This window comes from Danio aesculapii, chromosome 7 (genome assembly GCF_903798145.1).
Source record: "Danio aesculapii chromosome 7, fDanAes4.1, whole genome shotgun sequence".
Lineage (NCBI taxonomy): Eukaryota > Metazoa > Chordata > Actinopteri > Cypriniformes > Danionidae > Danio > Danio aesculapii.
Window position 1 is genome coordinate 33,557,994 of NC_079441.1, and position 21,418 is coordinate 33,579,411.

General features: G+C 37.8%; 1 protein-coding gene across 2 annotated transcripts in view; it reads right to left on the reverse strand.

Moving 5' to 3' along the window:
• Nucleotides 1–21,418, reverse strand: part of nfatc3a (nuclear factor of activated T cells 3a) — a 110,709-nt gene that overhangs the window by 40,644 nt on the left and 48,647 nt on the right. For both annotated transcript variants that reach the window (XM_056461760.1, XM_056461761.1), the window contains exons 4-6: nucleotides 11,086–11,285; nucleotides 8,942–9,114; nucleotides 8,712–8,852 (exon numbers count right to left, since the gene is read on the reverse strand). In XM_056461760.1, coding sequence (XP_056317735.1) covers nucleotides 8,712–8,852; nucleotides 8,942–9,114; nucleotides 11,086–11,285 — 514 coding nt within the window. The remainder of the gene's footprint in view (nucleotides 1–8,711; nucleotides 8,853–8,941; nucleotides 9,115–11,085; nucleotides 11,286–21,418) is intronic.

Sequence of the window (21,418 nt, forward strand, 5' to 3'; positions counted from 1 at the left end):
AGTAAAAAACACCCGAAACTGCAGCCGCGGGGGCGCGCGAAAAACCTCCGGCTCGGCACGCAAACTCTTACAGTAAACAAAAGGAAACAGTGGCTAAAACTTGCTAGTACTAAACACAGATAGCTGAAAAACAATTTTAAATGTCCAACAACCAATACACAACCAGCTGAAACAAGTCTAACTGTTCTCTAACCAAACACTAAACACAGATAGCTGAAAACAATTTTAAAAGTCCAACAACCAATACACAACCAGCTGAAACAAGTCTAAGTGTTCTCTAACCAAACACAGCAACTGAAAACAGGTCTAAATGTACTTACTCGGTGTTGCTCTCGATGCTAAGGTGCTTCTCCTGCTAGCTAGACCAAATGTGTTCAAATATATAGTCTTTACCTGGCGTTTGGACAATATAAAAGTAAACTTGAGCAATTATATCAAAGTGAATGTGCAAAGGGAAACCGTCTTCGATCAGCAATCGTGGAATGAACTGCCAACTATTCCAGCATGTTTTATGCAGCAAATGCCTTTCCAGCCACAACCCAATATTGGAAATCACCCATACACACTCATTCACACACACTTATACACTACAGTCAATTTAGCTTATTCAATACACTATTCACTCAGCCTATATTCAATAATAAACATAACAAAAACTGCCTGCTAATGCATGGGTAAATCTTCAAAGGGAACAGTGTTACATTTTAACCTTTCACCTCATCCTGCTTGCTGTCATCTAAACAATGAAAACACAATATAAGTCAAATTTGTTTCATTTTGATATTTGATTTACACTGTCTCTTTTGCAGAATATCAGTTTTAATAACCAATAATGGCCATTATAACAGTATAATGTACATTAAATTTAAACGATAAAGGTAAGCAATCAGTCAATGTGCAGAATCAGTGTATGTGGTTACATAAATTAATATATTAGCTTATCTTTGCACTCAGCCAAAACAGTTAACTGAGAACAAGTGATTCAAAAGACATAAGAATTGTTAGATAGAGACAACAAGATGAATTCAATATCACGTTTAACAACTATAGTGAGATGAGATCACCCAGCAGATGAACTGTCTGACAAGCACTATCCTCTCACCTGGGGTTTGTGCTTACCCGCTGAACTAGTGGCTGCAGCTCTGGGCAGAGAGTGTGTGGTCACGTGATTTGCGTTTTTAGCCGTGTACTAGAATGAACAGAGAACTTTTCAGAATCGCTAAATGAAACGCCGGTGTATTTCCCGCGATTTCTCTGCGCCTCCCTTGCGTTTCTTCTCTCTGACTCTCGACTATTTTGACAAATACATACAGACGACGCACGCTCACACGGAATCCAAAATAGGAGTTTGTGATTGGGCCAGCCCAATGTCAATACCGAAAAGAGCCAATGGGCTGCAGTGTCACATGGACCGGCCCGGTCTGTCTGTCCGGGAAAAAAAGCATCTACTTTCAGAGAGTCACAGATCACAGCAGCGTCAATCAATAAGGCAAAAAAAAAAAAAACGATAGGCTGCTAAGCCTTTTATGGGCCGATCAAATCATAAGACGATGATCAGCCCGGCCCAAAAAGTACGTCGGCCCACCGGGAAAGTGCCCGGTCTGTGTGAGGATTATAGTGCGGTGGCAGCGGCGGCACGCTCTGCCTGCACACAGGGCTTCTACATGTGGGGATTGTTTACATCAGAGTGCGCATCAGTTCTGCGCAGCATATATGCAGTGTTTCTTCAAGCGGTTGATGGAAAATAAGCTAAGGCGCGTTCTAAGAATATAAATTCGGATCTATTATTTTTCACGGTATTTTGAAGTGCCCGCGATAACAATATCGTGCATATTCATTACCGTGATTTATCGCATTACCGAATACCGGCACAAGCCTATTTGCAACATTAGAAAAATTCAAATACTGTACATAGCAGTTTGCAGACAAAATTTAAGTCGACAAAAAAGTACATTTAAAAAAAACCTCAAAACACACCAAGTGCAATCGGCAATGTGTCTTTACCAATCTACACGACACGTCACCCAGTCAACCTAAACGCACCATAACACCAGGTTTAAACATGCCTCACTTTCACTAAACCAGTAGCAAATTTTCACTAGTTGAATCAATTTCAAATGACTCTTTTCAAATATGGCATGAGTATTTTAGACATTCACAGTCCCAGTGTAAAGAGCAGCATAATATTACTGGGTGCACTTTTAACAACACATTCAATTTCAATCAAACACAACTCCCATAAATCACGCAGACACCGTTTAATGAGCTCCTGCACCAAAAGAAATGAACTGAGCTACTCAAGGCCAGATGTGAGCGCCAAATTTCCATCCAGCTTGTTCTAGCATCTCAGGACTTTCCATTTTTCTACAGTGCAACAAAAGCACGGGTTACCACCACACAGGTTGCCTTGAGGGTTTGCCGCTTCACAGGGAGCCAATTAGAGGAAAGGTAAGTTCCAAAGGGTGTCTCTCTCTCTCTCTCTCTGAGTCAGTTTGTTGTATTAGAACAGCCCTGTGTGTTCACATGTAAACTCCTGTTGAGTGAGTCAGTGTCTCATTGTCTCAAACTAGACACACACACACAATCAGATGCACACCGAAGGCAGGCCAAGACTCGTATTCCCAGAATGCCTTTCATTCATTTTCTTCATCCGAGGCTGGTCTTAACTTGCGTTTCATTACCTACAAACTATGTGTCCTTAAGTGACGGAAAAAATTTGCAATAGAAAGAGAGAAAACGAACCAAAGAAAGTGAAGCGTTCCTTATCGAACTATTTCAACAAGAGCATACAAGTGATACTGGAAAAAAAAAAGGATTTCCAACATTATTTATTAAGAGTAAGAAAGCAAGAGTGAAAAAAATATACATAAAAAAGAGAGGCTGTTTGCTGGAGATAACAGAGTGTCTCTGAGGGCTCTGTTCAGTGTGTAAAAGGTCTATTTCAGCTCACAGTGAGACTCAAAGGATCAACAACAACAAAAAAAACCCATACAGACAGAGCGCTGTTCGGGTTCTTGACACAGTCTAACCCCAAAAAGTCAGTCTAATAAAGCCTCTAGAAAGTGCCTGAAAGCTAAGGCTTCAGTCTGACAGCAACATGGCAGCCCGGTGTGTTGAACTGGAGAGAACAAAAAAAATAACCTACGACAGCAGACCTGTAGTCATCTGGAGTAGATATAACTAGCAATATTCCAAACTGCATATACATTCAAAACTGACTAGAAGTGGGTATTTTGAATGACGTTGAGCTTTAATGAAGCCATTAATTTCTAGGGGCTGTTCACACTGCATTTCACTCATTTAAAAAACAAACAGTTGTAATAGTTTGTAAGAGGCTAAATTATCATATGCATTTGTTTATATGGCAAAACATGTCTTTTTTCACCAAAGAAGGCTCGCACAAATTCCAAAGGCAGATACTGATTAGATCATGGCCTGGTGTGTGGACATTGGGGGTTTTACGATGTGGTCACATGTTGATTGGTCAGTTTGAATGTCTCAGTATTTGGGTTTTTTCACATGGTCAAGAATGAGACAAAATAGGTGGTAAACTTTGCTCTGCCTCTTTTTCCTGGTCTCTCTTTTCCGGCTCTGCACTTTCTTAATCTGCTCCTCTCCTCCTCTGGAGTCTATCTTCTCTAGCGCTACTGCTCTTAGGCTTTTTTTGAGGCCTACCTGCTTTCTTTGTCTCTTCCTCCCTCTGTCTCTTCTTCTACCTCTGGTAACTTTATTTTTACATTTAAGCTGGGTGAAATTATTATCTTATGTTTTTATGATTTCATATTTTATCATTTTATACAGTTATTTGTACTTAATTCAGTTGTAAACAAAGGGAATTATTGTCATTAAATCATTAGATTTTCAAGTATTTGTGAATTACTTTTAATTTAACATCAACACTTCATTGCTCCATATTGCAATACAATACAATCACAAAATAGCAACGCTCTCCCATATTTTAAGCTATTAATACTGCTCTTATTTCCGTTTTTGGTATAAGATTGCAGAAGAATGGTTTGACTAGAAATGTAGTTTTTTATCATCATACTGATAACTTTTTAGTCGCTCGGCAGAACTACAGTTTGAACCGCTTACAAGTTAAAAAGAAAAAGAATGGACTCTTTTCACATTTCTGTGTTTCTCAGTAGCGGAAGTCATCATAGTTGGGTAAACTTAGAGCGAAGTGAATGGGAGAGTAAAACAAATAATTTTTTACAATCCTATTTGCTGAAATAATTAAAGAAAAATGCCACAACGGTGTTATCAGGACCTTCAGAAAAAAAAAAAAAAAAGTATAAATTCTGTGAGATTGATAACGGTAGCCAGAAAAGAGAACAACGTCAATACTATCCTGCCAATACACGCTGCATTTCAAACACCTCACGTAAGTGGTCATTTGTTTTTTGCAAATTGATGGAAGAATGATGGAATACATACATAAAAACACGAAAATGTTCATTTAAAAAAAATATATATATATAGAAATATTAAAAACTTTCCAGGATTTAAGATGCAGATGACCATTAAATGCATCATAACAGTGTTTGTAAAACGGGTCCAAAACAACTGTCTCAACCAATGATGCAGGATATTCATAGAGGTAAAATAATACGATTATTTAATCACTCACTCACTTTCCTTCAGCTTACACCCTGCTTTATCAGGGGTCACCACAGAGGAATGAACCAACAGCTACTCTGGTGTATTGTTTTACAGGCGCCCTTCCAGCCACAACCCAGAACTGAGAGTACAATCCTTAACACTCACACACTCTCCCATTCACACACAATGGCCAATTTAGTTTATCCATTTCATGGATACCACATCCCTTTTACTATGGGGAAAACTGGAGCACCTGGAGGAAACCCACACAGACATGAGGAGAACATACAAACTCCACACAGAAAGATCTCCTGGTACAGCTAGCACTCAAATTAGCAACCTTCTTGTTGTGAAGCGATTATTTAATCCATAAGAATAAATTAATAATAAAGGTAATCAAATATTCCATGACATGGAGATGTTAATTAAAGTTAATTTACCCTGACTGAGAAGTTAATTTTAAAGCATATTAATGCAACGGCCAAAACGAAAGAATTTCAATAATTTCAATAAAATGAGTTAACTAATTATGCCACAATATTCCTGAATATTCAAATAGTCAATATTCAATTATTCCTGAAAGTTCCTTCATTCAATCATTTTCTTTTAGTCCCTTTATTAATCAGGAGTGGAAGTATTAACCACAGTGGAATGAATCGCCAACTTATCCAGCACATGTTTTACGCAGTGGATGCCCTTCCAGCCACAACCCAACACTGGGAAACACTCATACACTCCCGCATTCAAACACATACTGTATACTACGACCAATCTAGCTTATTCAATTCATCTATACCGCATGTCTTTGGACTGTGGGGAAACCCAGAGCACCAGGAGGAAACCCACTCAAACACGGGGCAAACTCCAGAACATGCAAACTCCACACAGAAATGCCAACTGACCCAGCCGGGGTTCGAACCAGCAACCATCTTGCTGTGAGGCGATCGCCACCGTGACGCCGCCCAGAAAGTTTATTGTTCTCAAAATCTGAATGTATTGCAGCAGATTTCTGGTTGCCAGCATTCTGTTACAGCCTGTATAAGAAGAATTAATCTTGGAATTTACTGCTATTTTATCTGATTTTACGTTCTACAGCTTTAGTTGTACTTGACATAATATAATGTGTGATATTAAGGACCACAATACAATAATACAATAATAATGTGTTTAAAAGGCATTATATAAACAGGCTTCAGTGTGATAAATAATAGTTATTTTATTTTAGGTAAAGAAAATGTCCGGCACACACAGTATGCATTTAGTTGCTTTGTCTTGTATCCAGTGAGCAATCAGCAATGAGCCGACCTCTGAGTCATCCATACAGCAGATGCTGAGGACCACAGGTGAGCTGCAGAACATCAGTGACACAACAATATATGGCCAACCATAAATCTAGCCTCTGTGTGTGTGTGTGTGTGTGTGTGTGTGTGTGCGTGTGTGTGTGCGTGTGTGTGTGTGTGTGCGTGTGTGTGTGTGCATAGAGATCGTAAGGGTAGAGAAATTGGCAAGTATAAATACACATAAGGCTACAAGGGTGTGTATTTGTGTGCACAATGCTCCTGTATATGTGTGCATGTTATTATGGGCTTAGTGTAGTGTGGAGTGTAGTGTGGTTGTAGGTGTGCGCAGAGTGCATTTGTGTAGATGTCTATATGCATATACAGAGTGAGTGCAGTATTGCTTGTGTGTGTGTGTAGGTGTGTTCATGCTGAATTGCACTCACACACACACACACACACACGGGCACATAAACACATTGTGTCCCCACAGGAAGAGGGAAATCGTGGGAGGTCAAGACGCTGATAAAGCGAAGATAAATCACTTTGGTTTGACGAGCAAAAATCAAATTCCATACTCAAATGAGAAGTGAGAAATCGACACTCCCTCACATTTTACCCATCGCTCCAGTTTTAGCACTTTTAACTATAAACCACCTGATCATGTTGTTTTTAAAGCAGGGTGAGCTTCACTAAGAGAGAGATTCGTGCAGTTAGAACTGTGACCCTTGAGGCTAAGACAGGTGAGGAGGCAGTATTTGCTCAGGGTGAAGGATGATTACATTTAGAGTGCATTCTCAACTGTGCTTGCAGCAACCTGCTAAAAGGAATTAGTACTAGCCAAACACAAGTGGAGGGATCCAATATCACCCTGAAAGGGGTTAATTTTAATACAATGACCTGCTGACTGGACATTATCCAGTTTAGTACACAGCTACTTACCAAATTCATAAATAAATAAATGTCAAATATTGATTTGACTTTAAATTATTAATAAAGTGAGGAAAAAATATGTGAGAAGAAAAAGACTACTGGGGAGATATGAAACTGACACTACTGTATTAAAAAAGTGTACCTGACTATAAGTCAAAACCACAAAGAAGAGTTAAGTCACAAGATGTATCATTTCATTCAGAAATAATGTAAAATAGATGAATGCCTACAAGCTGCTGACAAACATTATAAACAAATGTAATTCCCCCACCTCACTACAAACTATTTAAATTAAATGGTGTTGAGGGCAGACAAGGCAAGGAACAATTTAAATATAAAACAAACAGAAAAGAAAAAGCTTTAAAGCCAAGCTGAAACTAGCAGCTTGTAAGAAATGTTTTACAAATACTCACATGTCTGTCATTCAACACCAATACAAATTAGCCTGCAGTTTGCAAATGTTTTAATTGCTTGGTGTTGACTGCATTTTACAACACACTTTGGAATATAAGTCACAGCATGTTTAAGAGGATTAAAAAAATCTGAATTCCTGAAAATGTGATATGCAATTTTTTTTTTTGCCTTGGACAACAAATAATAAATTAAAGACTTGTTTAATAATTAAAACAATTAAAAATGAAAGATAATCTTATTATTTTATTACATTTTCATTTAATTTATTTAATAATTAATTGTAATTATTTTAAATTTTTAAATAATTTTCTTACATTTTTTATATAAAAACATTTGGTAGTAACTTGCATGGTTAAAATGAAATGGTTTGCAAGTTACATAGTAGCATACAAAAAAATGCATAAAATTGTAAAGCAGACTAATCATGTTCTGTACACTTTTCGCTATTCAGCACACTAAAATGACCACTCTTCTGTCATTAAAAACCAGATAAGCATGTTTGAGTGATTATTTTCTGGGTGAATACCTATTGTACAATTCAAATTTTGATTGATGTCTTTTGGACCAGTAGTTTTTGAGAAAAAGTACTGCCCACCTGATAGGTGTTAACGGAGTTCCGTACATGACTAAAATAGTGTTCCATACAGGGCGCAAAACGTCAATTCCCCAGCAAAAATGGACATTGCTTTAAGTCTTATTAAAAAACAATGTCAGAATATACTATTATTGTGTTTAACTTGAAGTTAAACTTATATTTAATAACTTATTCTGAAAGTTTGAAATTAAATAACTTTACAATAGTTTTATTTTTATATCATGTTTATTTTATTACAGCATAACAATTTAAAATTTGAAAACATTATATTTATGCGAATTTCCTTGACCTAAATTCATGATCTTTTATGAATATAAACATCATCACTGCACAAAGATAATCCAAACAGTGTCTCTCAGGCTCTCTCGGGCGGAAAGTTGCACCATGCGGTCATCACCCACAACTGACGTATAAATATCCTCATTTCAAAGCATTTATTAAACAAAAGATCATTTATTTAACAATTTGTGATAACATAATATTCATTTCATAAAGATTGTAATACTGTGTGATGCATAAATTAAACGCAAATGCATGTTGTCGTTGCTTTAAATGTCTCCCTTCCCAAGCAACACTCACCCCTTTAGCTTGCCCACTGTCTATTTTCAAAAGCATTAGGAGGACGTAGCAAATTTATTGAAATTTCACTGAAACATATGGTAGGAGGGTCTCTGTTCTGCTTGAATGAGTGAGAAATTAAGATTACACAGATTGTCTACGACCCATAAGTATTTATTCAGAGATTTTCGTTAAAAGGTAACCTGAATGGAACATCGTTGTGTATTTAACATTGTTAGTCTACGTTAATCCAGAGAGCCATATGACAAACAAAAATCCATAGAGAAAAGGGAAAAAGTAGCTAAAATCTCATCTAATTCAGCAATTCTTACCTGGACCTTTCTCCAGAAAAATGACCTTTGACTCAGGGAAAAAGTTGGAGCCAGTGATGAGCATTTCCTCTCTTCCACTCACTGAACAGCTGCTAATACTGGCCTTCTCCACCTGAGGTAACTCCTGTGCTGAGCGCTGAGCTATTTCATCACAAATACAAATGATATTTAAGTCAAACATATTTTTAACTGTACTTTTTCTACTTCTGTGTGTCATGTATAAGACCTACAGCACTCCACTGGAATTGATGCAGACTGCAGTGAGACCACTTTTCCATTGGGTTGTGGGATGTGAACCCGGAACACCACGCGCACCCGAGTGTTTTTCCGTCCAATATCAGTCTCTCCTTTTCTCAGCTCGATGTCAGAGTTCCTCAACTTCAGGATTCCAGCACAATCAATACTGACAAACACAGTAGAAACATCAGAAAGGGGAAACGTCAGGAAGGAGTATTCATAGCATTTCCATAATCCACCCTCAAAGTTCATCCAAGTTATTTTTAGATTTATATTCTTTTCTTGGAGTTAATAAATGATCACTAGTAAATGAAGATGTGTATTTGTATTTGAATACTTTTATTCAGAAAGAATGCGCTAACTTGCTACAGCAGCAATGACTGCTTCAATTTCAGCACAACTTTTTTTTAACATCAACAATAAGAAATGTTTCTTGGTCATCAAATTAGCATATTAGAAACATTTCTAAAGACCATGATTTAATGATGCTGAAAAATCAGTTGTCATCACAGAAATAAATGAATACATTTCTATTAAAAATATGTTGAAATCTAAAACATATTAAGTACATATAAAATAAGGTGATGTTCTAAGGGTCAATTAATGTTTTACTCCAAATGCAGTAATACGTTTAAAGATAAGGCATTGTGAATATTATCATAGGTCATCTTGAAAATAGTTGTAGAGTTTGTGTGATTCACTACATAATGAAGATACACACTCACCGGCCACTTTATTAGGTACACATTACTAGTACCGGGTAGGACGCTCTTTTGCCTTCAGAACTACCTTAATCATTCGTTGCATAGATTGAACAAGGTACTGGAAATATTTCACAGAGACTTTGCTCTATATTGACATGATAGCATCAAGCAGCTGCTGCAGATTTGTCGACTGCACATCCATGATAAGAATCTCCTGCTCCACCACATCCCAAAGGTGCTTGATTGGATTGAGTTCTGGTGACTGTGGAGGCCATTTGAGTACAGTGAACTCATTGTCATGTTCAACAAACCAGTCTGAGATAATTCACGCTTTATGACAAGGCGGTTATTAAGCTGGAGGTAGCCATCAGAAGATGGGTACACTGTGGTTATAAAGGGATGGATATGGTCAGCAACAATATCTCCCACACCATTACACCACCACCATCAGCCTGAACCATTGATACAAGACAGAATGGATTCATGTTTTCATGTTGTTGATGCCAAAGCATATGAATGTTGCAGCAGAGATCGAAGCAATGTTTTTTCAATCTTTTATTGTCCAATTTTGGTAAACCTGTGTGAATTGTAGCCTCAGTTTCCTGTTCTTGGCTGACATGAGTGGCACCCGGTGTGGTCTTCTGCTGCTGTAGCCCATCTGCCTCAAGGTTGGACGTGTTTTGTGTTTAGAGATGCTCTTCTACACACCTCGAGTGTAACGAGTGGCTATTTGAGTCACTGTTGCCTTTCTAACAGCTCGAATCAGTGTGGCCATTCTACTCTGACCTCTGGCATCAACAAGGCTTTTGCGCCCAGAGAACTGGATATTTACACCAGTTTCAATATATACACTGGACCATTCTCTGTAAACTCTAGAGATGGTTGAGTGTGAAAATCTCAGTAGATTAGCAGTTTCTGAAATACTCAGACCAGTCAGGCACCAACAACCACGACACGTTCAAAGTCACTTAAATCATCTTTCTTCCCCATTCTGATGCTCCATTTGAGCTGCAGCAGATCGTCTTGATCATGTCTACATGCCTAAATTCAATGAGTTGCTTCCATGTGACTGGCTGATTAGAAATTTGCATTAACGAGCAGTTGGACAGGTGTACCTAATAAAGTGACCAGTGAAAGTATAACTAAAATCACCAAGACATTGTGGAATGCAGCCAATAGTCCGCATGAGGACTGTAATGTTATTATTCTACACTACATAATTTATTTCTAATAATGAAAAAAGGATTCTGTGACCATTAGGTAGGGATAAGTAAGTTTGTGTATAAATTAGATCATGTTATTTTTAAAGCCAGAATTAAAATAAAAGACGTCAAAAGGAAAGTCCCCATCATGTAAGAAAAACAAATGTGAATGTGTGTGTCTGTGTGAGAGAATCAAGACTGACGTAGAAGTGAAAAGTTGTTGGCAGGTACCTGGCAGACATATTGTTTTCAGGAAGGAGAGGAATCTCGAGAACCTTTGTGCTGGTGATGATTATTTCCTGGCTTGCCGTAGCCACGGTTTTTCCTGTGATCCGGTGAACCTGGTAGAAAGCATGTGGCCTCAAATAACGGTCATCCGCTGTCCCGATGAACATCTGCAAGTTCACTGGCTTCTCGTTGTAGCCAAGAAGCTGTTTAAAAAAGCAGAGAGATGATTCATGATTAGTTTTTATTTCTGTGAAGATAACTAAAAGGTTAATTACTGCTGAGCATGTTTTCAATTATGACAAATCATCTGCTATGATCAGCAAAAAAGAGAACGTTTTTAAACAGGACGTATTTCGTTTTCAATTAGACAGAGCCAAAAGTGTACAACTGCAGCAATGAACCATAAAACATTTTTTTTTTTCCATCCCATTTATTTCATTTAATTCTTTGACATCACTAACACCCAACATAGGATTTACCTTGAAGTTTTATTACAGAGCTTATTATCTGCAATGATACAAAAGCCAATAAATTTATTTATTTATTTTTTTTAAGAAAGAGAGAGAGAGAGAAAGAAAAAACATAAATGCTTTTTTTACATCAATCTATAGTCAAACCTAGAGATTTTTAACTATCTCTGTAAGGGCTGGACGATTAATCGAAAAGTAATCGAAATCGACATTCAAAACCTACAATCGATCAAATTTTTCCAGGTCAATTTTTAGAATTACTTTCCCTACCATTTGTGGATTTACGTGACCTCACTCTGTTAAGGCTAATTTATACTTATTATATTATGATTTACACTTATTATATTGTTCTGATATTACACTATATTCAGGCGCAGCCTTCGCATGCCTGTGCACCTCACAAAAAATGAACTACACGTCACAACAACAGTGTTGGTGACGAGGGTGTGCGGCGCGGAGAGCCTCGTTATAGGCATTGTGTGTTTTAATTTCAGTTGTTCTACATTGATGTTCAATAAATAGTCAAAGATTGTAGATGTGTGTTTCCTTCAGTTATTTTAAAATCAATAATGAACCCTACATTCAGAAATCTCTCACTTGTTATATGTGAGCATATTTACTGTACAAAACTTGTCAGTGAACTGTGAAGGCAAAAACATAAAATAAATAAATAAAATAATTGTTAATCTTAATCAAGTCGAGATTATGATTTAAGGTCAAATCACCCAGCCCTAAACTCTGTCCATCTGGAAGCACTGAACATACATCACGTCAAATTGCCATATTCTCCATTTAACTTCACTCTCATTTTACCCAGTGTGTTTCCATCTAAAAGACCCAGCATATGGGCAATTACTTCCCAAGTCTTCATCCACAGGCATTAATATCAGACATTAGTCCATTTTTTCCAAAACGAATCTAAAACTTTGGCCGGTAATTAAAATCCAGACAGGAACATAACACATTTTGAGGCAGAAGTTGAGGGGGAAAAAAACAGCAAACGAACTGAAGGAAGAACTAAATGAGCGGGTGGAAAGGTGAGAAAAAGAAAAAAACGAAACAAAACCCAGAACAACAATATACTTCTGCTGCTATAAACAAGACTTTTAACGACTGAAAACGGAAATAGGGAAGTGAAAAACCCATTAAAACATGAATAATGAGATACGATGCATCCCTCTGTAAGGTCATTGAAGTTCTTTTAAGAACAAAAAGCTTTCACAGAAGTGTTTTCCCTCCTGGTGGCGCACAGCAGGGTGTCTGATGAAAACCTCAGTCAGACACCGGGAGCCAGTGGTGCAGTGCAATGCCTCGTCCAGGAGTCAGTACACACGTTTGACCTGCCAATACACTTCCCAGACAGGTGAGGAGTTCACAAACGAAGGGCAGCGTTTCTACTGACGTCCATGTGTGGGTGGGTGTTATACATTTTCAGCACACAGGCTCCTAACAATCTCTCTACTGTTGAAATGTTACGCTTGGCAAACACTGACCAATGAGAGAGAAACTGGGAATTAAATCGAAAAAAAGGAAGGAAGGAAGGAAGAAAAAGAGAGTGATTACCCACTCACAGGTAACGGAAGGTCCAAGCCAACCACAGCAACACAATAATGAGAAAAACATGCATAAAGTGATGGGCCTCAAGAACAGAGCCAGATATTTGAGCGAAGAGGAAAAAGAAACAGACGGTGGGGAACAGAGAATCGAGGAACAAAGGAAGACTTCGATGGTGCTGGGATATGGTTCAGGTAGTTCCCGGGACAGCGTGGTTTTATTACACTTGGAGGCACGTGTGACTAAGAAATGATTAATCCAAAAGGACATGCTTTGTTTAAAAATATTTACGGTAACAATGTTTCTTTACAAAGTTTCCAAAACATGAATCATTCATTAATCTTGCTCTCTGGAAAACTTAAATCTGATTGGTCAGTTGTGCCATAAATAAGTACTTGAAGTAGTTTGTCTTCAGAGAAGCTTTGCATTGGGTGACTAATAAAATATTAAAACACAAGTCAATATTTTCTGGACAATAAATTAATTAGGCCATCAGGATATCGCAGACTCACTCTTTCTTGTTTCATACAAACCTATCTGCTGGCATCTCTTTTATAGTTAGGAATCATGTTAAAATGAGTCTGCTTAGTGGACGTTAGTATCAGCAGGCCGATAATAGTGTTGATTTGTCTTGCCAGAAATTGTTTCGTACAATGTAATATATTATAGTCTAGCACATGTTAATACATTTTCATCCTAAATCAATGTCCCTATAATTATTGATGTTCTAAAAAGTAGTGTAATAAATGATGTGACTGTACCAAACAGTTTTAAATGTTCACCTTACTTTGAATTCATTCATGCACATCCTAATCACCTTGTGTGGGTTTACTCTGTTATGACAATAGCTGAGGACGTTTTGCATATAACATATTTATAAGCCTGTTTATTTAACTATTAACTCCGATAACTCACGTGCTAATGTAAATGAACAGCAGAATATATTTTAAATGAGCATGAAACTACTTAATTCTGTATAAACTGCTTAAATTGGTTGTCCATAATTACTTAAATTAGTTATCCATAAATTGCTTATAAATTGGTTGTCCATAATGAACATTCTAATGTAAACCATCTGGCCCTTACAGTAAAGTTACTATATTTCTGAATAGAATCTATATTTCTAAATTAGAATTAAAAAATGCCGTACGTAAAAAAAATTTAAAAAGTTAAAAGGGTTCTATTATGCAAAATTCACTTTTATAAAGGGTTTAAACAGTTGTCCGGTAACCGTGTGTGAATATATCCAGCCTCTAATGGTAAAATGTTCTGAATTCTATTTATTATCACTTCATAAGAACAGTCTCAAGAACATTCTCTCTTTGTATATGTCATCAGAGGGGGAAAGCCGAGAAGAAGCCATCCACTATTAGAGACATTATAAATAAAAATAAAAAAATAATAAAAAAGAAAAGTTTTAGGATCCTCAAATGAACACTTGAGTCTCTATAGATGACCTTCTTCTAAGATGCTTCTTTTGGCATTTTCAGTTTTTCAGAGATAACATTAGTCCTGTTTTGAATATGCTGCTATGCTAAAACATAGGCATTTGTAGCTCCGCCCTCTATAAGAAAAAACACAATCTCATTTTAATTTAAAGCGACAGTCACCAAAACGGCATGATTTGGATCAAAGTCTAAAGGGGCAGTTTCAAAGAGTTCAAAAAAATTATTTGAGTGGTCTTTTTGACCTGAAAATTACACACTGGAACATCAGACACTAATTTAAATAGGGCACTATGATCCACTCTTCACTCTTTAATTCTTCTTCATCAAGAGCTCATGTTTCTGAACTTGGTGAGGTGAACAGTCCTCAGCAGACAGCAAAGAGGTCAGGATTGAATATACTGTAGTTTTTGTCAAAACAGTGAGGCGCTGGGGGATTCAGAAGCAGAGGGCATGTTTATTCTGAAAGACCTGGAAAGGTTGAAGGGCTCAAATGAAATGAACCATGACCCTGCCAACACCACCAGCTTGTAAGATTTATTTGAATGGTGAGAGTCTACTATACTCCTACGGTAATGCTCCAAACCTTACTGGACAATTCAATTTCATTGTGTGTGTGCAAGAAAAACAAAACAATCATGTGCTGCGTGTGTGTTTGTGTGAAATGGGCTGTCAGGTTCAAACAAAAACAAGCTTACACTTACTCAACTTACACTGCTTTTCAAAAGCTTGGGTCTGTATTGTTTTTGAGCATTTGAGAAGTTTCTATTGCTCACATGCATTTTTGTCAATTCAATCACAAGTGAAATACACTTAATACTGGCACAAACATGAAATATAATTACAATTTTAAAATTATTATTTTTATTATCATCATTTTACCTTAATCTTGCACTGTTGAAGCAAATCAGTCAACATAATCAAACCTTTCCTCTATTGTTTTAATACATTATGATTTAAAGAGCACCTGCTATGGGTTTTTGAAAATGAGCTTCCATGCAGTGTGTAACACAGCACTAAGTGAATGAAAACATCCAGCTGAGGTTTAAATCTGAAAGTGCAAACTGTGTTTAAACTATTGATTCTTTAGCGAAATGGCCGACTCAGAGTCGAATAAATGAGTCGAGTTGGGTTTGGATCTTTTGCTTGAACGCGTTGGTGTCGATACGGTACATCACCATTTTGATACAATAACCTACACTGCAACACAGGATTCACTGGCTGTTTGCTATTAAAGGAAGGAGCAGCAGAGGCTATTGTGTATAGGACTTTGACAGGGACTGTCAGTAACTGTTACATACAGTTCATATGGACCAGTTTCTTCTTCCTCCGGATCAGAACATGTAAGTGTAATTAAAATTGTTGCCTCATTTTCTGTAGTTTGCAAAATATGTATTTAATTGTGTGTTATAAGTCTATTATAGATTAGAACTTGTACTGTATCTCTCAGGTTAAATCTTTATGGGCTTTTCACATATTGTGTCCAAAACCATGTTGAAAACGTGACGCATGCTTTTTCCTTAAACTGTTTAAATGCGTTTCTGAACTCGTGATCCTCTGCTGTTTGTTGCTATTGGCCACTGTCAGCTGTTCCTCACACGGGGCGCAGTTAATTTTCAAAATAGTTAAACTTTTGTGTGTCTTTGTTATTACTTGGCATTAGCGTTAAGAGTAGAGTAATATGCTGGTGTTGTTTTATTGCATTCCTGCATTGAGCTCTCTCATACTCTCTGCTACTTCATAGCAGTGTTGGTCATTTCTCTCTTGTCTCGCGCTGAATGCAGCTGACCAATCAAAACAGACTGGGTCATTGGTCCAATCAGTGCCAATTAGCTTCACGCTAAGGAAAGGTTTGGGAACAAATGAATAACTGAACGAATCATATGGGAGCCATTGGGATAATTAGGTAAAAACAAATGCATATCATTAGATGAGTGAAAGTGTTTTTTGAGCTTGCATGCATATCCGCCTGTTGTGGGAGACCACCAAAGCTAAATTATGACCTTTTATAATGCAAAATAGGGGCTCTTTAAAGAGCCCATATTATACATTGAAAAAGGTCATATTTCAGTTTTATGGGTCTCCAACAACATACTGGGCGGGGCTTATGTTTCATAGCCACGTCACGCTGAAACGGCTAAAAACTTGTTTTGAGGGTGATTCATACTAACCACTATGAGTCGACTCTTTTTTTATATGAATCAATAGTTTGAAACACTATGCACTGTCAGATTTAAGCCGTAGCTGGATATTTCACTTCACTTAGAGCTGTGTTACACACTACATGGAATGTCATTTTCAAAAACCCACAATAGGGGCTCCTTAAATCAACACAAAGCCACATGCAGAAATTTATTTCTAAATGATGATGTATTCCAAAGTAAAACAAAATATTCAATACACTACATTGGACGCTCTATAACATAATGTAGCCAGTGATTACATTTTAATGACTTATCAAAACATTTCCCTTTTAAATAAAGTGCACTGATTTATCATGCAAAATATGACCTGGAACATGTATGATTAAACAGTGACAGTTTTGATTTCACATCATTAACTTTAAGGTTACCAGATCGATTCTTTTTGATGTGGAATGCAGTAAAACAGACGCATCCCAAAGCTCTTATTGTCTGTATGATGCAGTAGAATGTAAAATTACTTTACAAGATGATACATCAGGCCATGTACATTTATGACTTTTGGAAATTCCATGAACATGCTGCAGCCTCAGCTAAGTTTCACAGCGCTGCCACGGCTTCAGTTTCAAGACATTTAGAGCAGATACAAGGCGCCACATCTTTGTGGAGTAACAGAAGGCCAGTGGATCAGTGTCTGTTTCTGAATTCAGCACAACCTCTACACTTCTTCCTAATTCTGGAATTGTCATTTAGGAGATTTTCCCTTCATTAGGCCAGAATAATAGTAGCTGATCTTCTTTTTCAGTTTTGTCTGTGCTGTTTCAATGTGTTTCTGGAGTGTTTCAAAGTATAAATGTCTGTTTTTCTCACCATGGCTAAACCTATTTACAGTACATTGTGATTTTTTAAAATAGTTTTAAATATATTTTTTATTTAAATGTATATTTTAAAATGTAATTTATTCAAAGTTGAATTTTCAGAATCATTTGTTTTCAGTATCACATGATCCTCAACCAATCATTCTAATATGTTGATTTGGTACTCAGCTGTAGTGTTTAGAATTTTGTTGTTGTTTTCAAGAATCTTAGGGTGTACTCACACTAGGCTATCCGAACCATGCCCAGGCACCTTTGACTCCCATTTCCTGGTTTGTTTGACAAGTGTAAGTGCTAAGAATTGGGCCCAGGCATGGTTCAGTTGGCCAGCCGTGGCCCGGTTAGAAGAGGCGTGCCAGAGCGCATAACTGAAGACGTAATGTCACTTTTAGTGTGAACTCACACTAGGTACAGTTGCCAAAGCGCAATTGTCCCCTCTCCCTTCTCTCCTGATGGCCTGCACTCACACAGCATTTTGCCTTCCGAACCTGAGCTCGCTTCTGTCATCGATGATGTGACTGAGAAGAGAAGCGGTCTCGCTCAGCACAGTGGAGATTGCTTTAGTTATATTGTTTTGTATTATTTTAAGTCGTTTGGGATGCAGTGACATGCAGTCAAACACTTATAGGGATTGCTTCATATGGCTTTATTAATCATTCTTACTTTTCAATCAAGGTACACTCTCGTAGAATATTGAAGACGCAAACCTCTCGCTGCTTGTCAGTTGCACTTTCAGCAAACCTCCTAATACCTGCAGCATGATGACTTTCATGATATTTACAGTATGAGCACCAAAAGTGGTGGATCTGTTCAGCAAAATATTTGACTGTGTGTCACTGCATATCAAAAACAATATAACTAAAGCAATCTCCATTGAACAGAGTAAGAGCGCTTCTATTCTGTTAAACTGAACAGTAGGCATAAGCTGGTATAAGATTCTGACAGTATGATTACCTTGGATAAAAATTTCACGGTTTCACGGTTAAATCTCTGGGTAAAAAACAAAAACCTTTTTTCTCTTTTAAACAATATATTTTATTTTAAGAAACATTTAAAATATTTTGGAACAATAAACATGTCTGCTGAACAAACAACTTTTTTCTCTCTTCATTAGTTCAAAAACAGAATTCTTTACAATTTAAAACACCATTATTGGATATATTTTCTGCTAGAGATACTGTTGTCCTAAAATAATAATAATAATAATAATAATAATAATAATAATAATAATAATAATAATAACTCTTGTATATACTGTTGGAACGGTATAGCAGAAAATTTTGGCAGTTTTAAAAGCTCAAATTTTCCAAACCGTGATATACCTTGAAAACGGTTCTCATCCCATGCCTACTGAACAGTTGCAACATGCTTGGGCTCGGAAGGCAAAAATTGCAATGTGAGTGCGGGTCGAGCGTGAGAGTGGACAATCGTGCCTAGTGTGAGTACACCCTTAGAGACAAAACCTTTGGGGTCTACATGTGCTTAAAGAACGGAATGGCTTTGAACATTAATTTCTCATTCTTCAAGAAAATGAAAATAATTAGTGTTTTGTAGACAACACTTTGTAGAGTGACTACACTCATGCTCCATTCCCATTTCTTTTAATCCTAAAAAACAGCTTAGAGTCGACTGCATGCTGCGAGGGAAAAAAAACTGAAAGAGACAACAACAAACAAGCTTAAAAAGCAGGACTCTAGAATGAGCCGCGGAGGTGATGTGGCATCTCTCCAGACACAAGCAGCCACAGGAAACATCCTCTCATTCATCCTCTCATCACGTCGGCAAGCAGTCCTGAACAAATCCACAGTGCGCTTGTGTGAAAATTCACAAGACGACTACCACTGCACTCCTGTAACCTCCCTTCCCTGACACTGGTTATATTAAACTGCTGACATTAAGAAGAGTCACATGTCCCATAGCTGGAATAAAGCTAGCAGGAGCAAAAATAGCCTCCCTGGGTTGCCTTTCATATCGAGGACTAAATAAAGACGTCTCATTCCAACTGTTTCTCATTGCAGTGGTGGAAGAAACAGGGAATCGGGTGGTCTGAAAAGAGCATAACATACAACAAGTCACGTGCGGCGGCCGGCGAGCGTGTTTTGATGTCAAGTAGTAAGTTATCCACAGTCTGATTTAGGCTACATGTTTCATCGTGCCTAAACTGCCTTCACACACCCTGTACACCTTGAATTTGCTTTCGAGATTCAAGTCTCCATCGCCTATTCCACTTCAATCTGTCTCCACTCCTTCTTTCTCCATCTCTCCATCTATCTCTCTCTCCTTCCTACCAAATGCTGGCAAGTTGTTTCCCTGTGTTGCTTTATGGTTGCTATGGTGAGGGCCAGCCGGTGCGTGTGTGTGCATGCATGAGTATGACTGTGAGCGTGTGTGTGTGTGTATAAACCCAAGCCCGAGGGGGTGGGGAGGAGACTCAAGGTCACACAAAAAACAATTGCGCACACACACACTGGCCTCTGGCCCCGAAGCATGGACTTGTGCTGACATACTCTGTGCTTATTGGACACAGTGAGAGGTCTGTTCACCGATGCAGTATTTACACAACATATGCCTGTGTGTGTGTGTGTGTGTGTGTGCGCGCGAGTATGTGTGTGTGAGAGAGGGATAAATAGAGGTTTACACACACACACACACAGAACTCAGGAGGCTGGGCAACCAGTTGTTTAAATAAGGTCAATACACATACCTTTCTCTCTCACACACACACACACACCTGCGCCAAGACTCTCACACAAACACATCAAGACCTAAACACACATGTAGTGAGTACAGCATTTACCGTTGTGTTTACCTCTTTAACCCCCTCTGTTATCACTGTGCTTTGTCCTACTCTTCACTTTTCAGTCCACATCAGATACAGCCCTAGGCTACTGTACAACAAAAGCCACACACACACACACACACCAGCGCACTCATGAGGGTATACAGGCAACAGGGCTACTCCCCAGAAAAACAATCTGAGAGCTAAACTTTAACATAGTGCACAAATATCTCTGATCAGCACAGACAAATCACCCACCGTGAGGTCTGAGGGTCACCAGGGTCAGCCACTTTGTTTTTCACAATGATGTTATCGGATACTAAGCCGTGCCGCACAAAACACTAAAGCTAATACATCTGTGAAAGGATTCAGTGAAGGAATATAAAGTTTTCTGGTTTACCATAGATGTTAGCCAAGATTGTGAGTCTTTTTAAGTTTGTAAACAAAGTAAGAATTAAGCATTAAGCAAGTAAATGACCTGTGTAGTGTAACGTGTAAATGTATGAAACTTGTGTACAGATATCACACAAAATTTGTCTCCTGACTCAGTATATCCAGTAACACATATTTCTACACTGTGAAAAATGCAGGGTTCCACACAACGCAACCATGTTGTCCCAACACAAATCGATTAAGTTAACCAATTTAAGTGGATAGTACATAAAACAAATAAGTTGTCTCCAAAAACAAAACAAAAAAACTCAAGAATTGTGTTGTCTCAGCTCATCTTGAATAAGTAGTTTGAAGAAGAAACAAGTGGACTTGTCTTGGGAAAATTCTAAGATTCATTCATTCATTTTCCTTTGGCTTAGTCCCTTTATTCATCAGAGGCCTCCACAGCGGAATGAACCGCCAACTTATTCCAGCATTTGTTTTACACAGCGGATGCCCTTCCAGCTGTATTCCAGCACTGGGAAACATCCATTTACTCCCACATTCACACACACACTCATACACTACAACCGATTTAGTTTATTCAATTCACCTTGCATTTGGACTGTGGGGGAAACCGGAGTACCCAGAGGAAACCCACGCAAAAAAAAAGTGACTAATTTCTGTAAAACTTGAGATA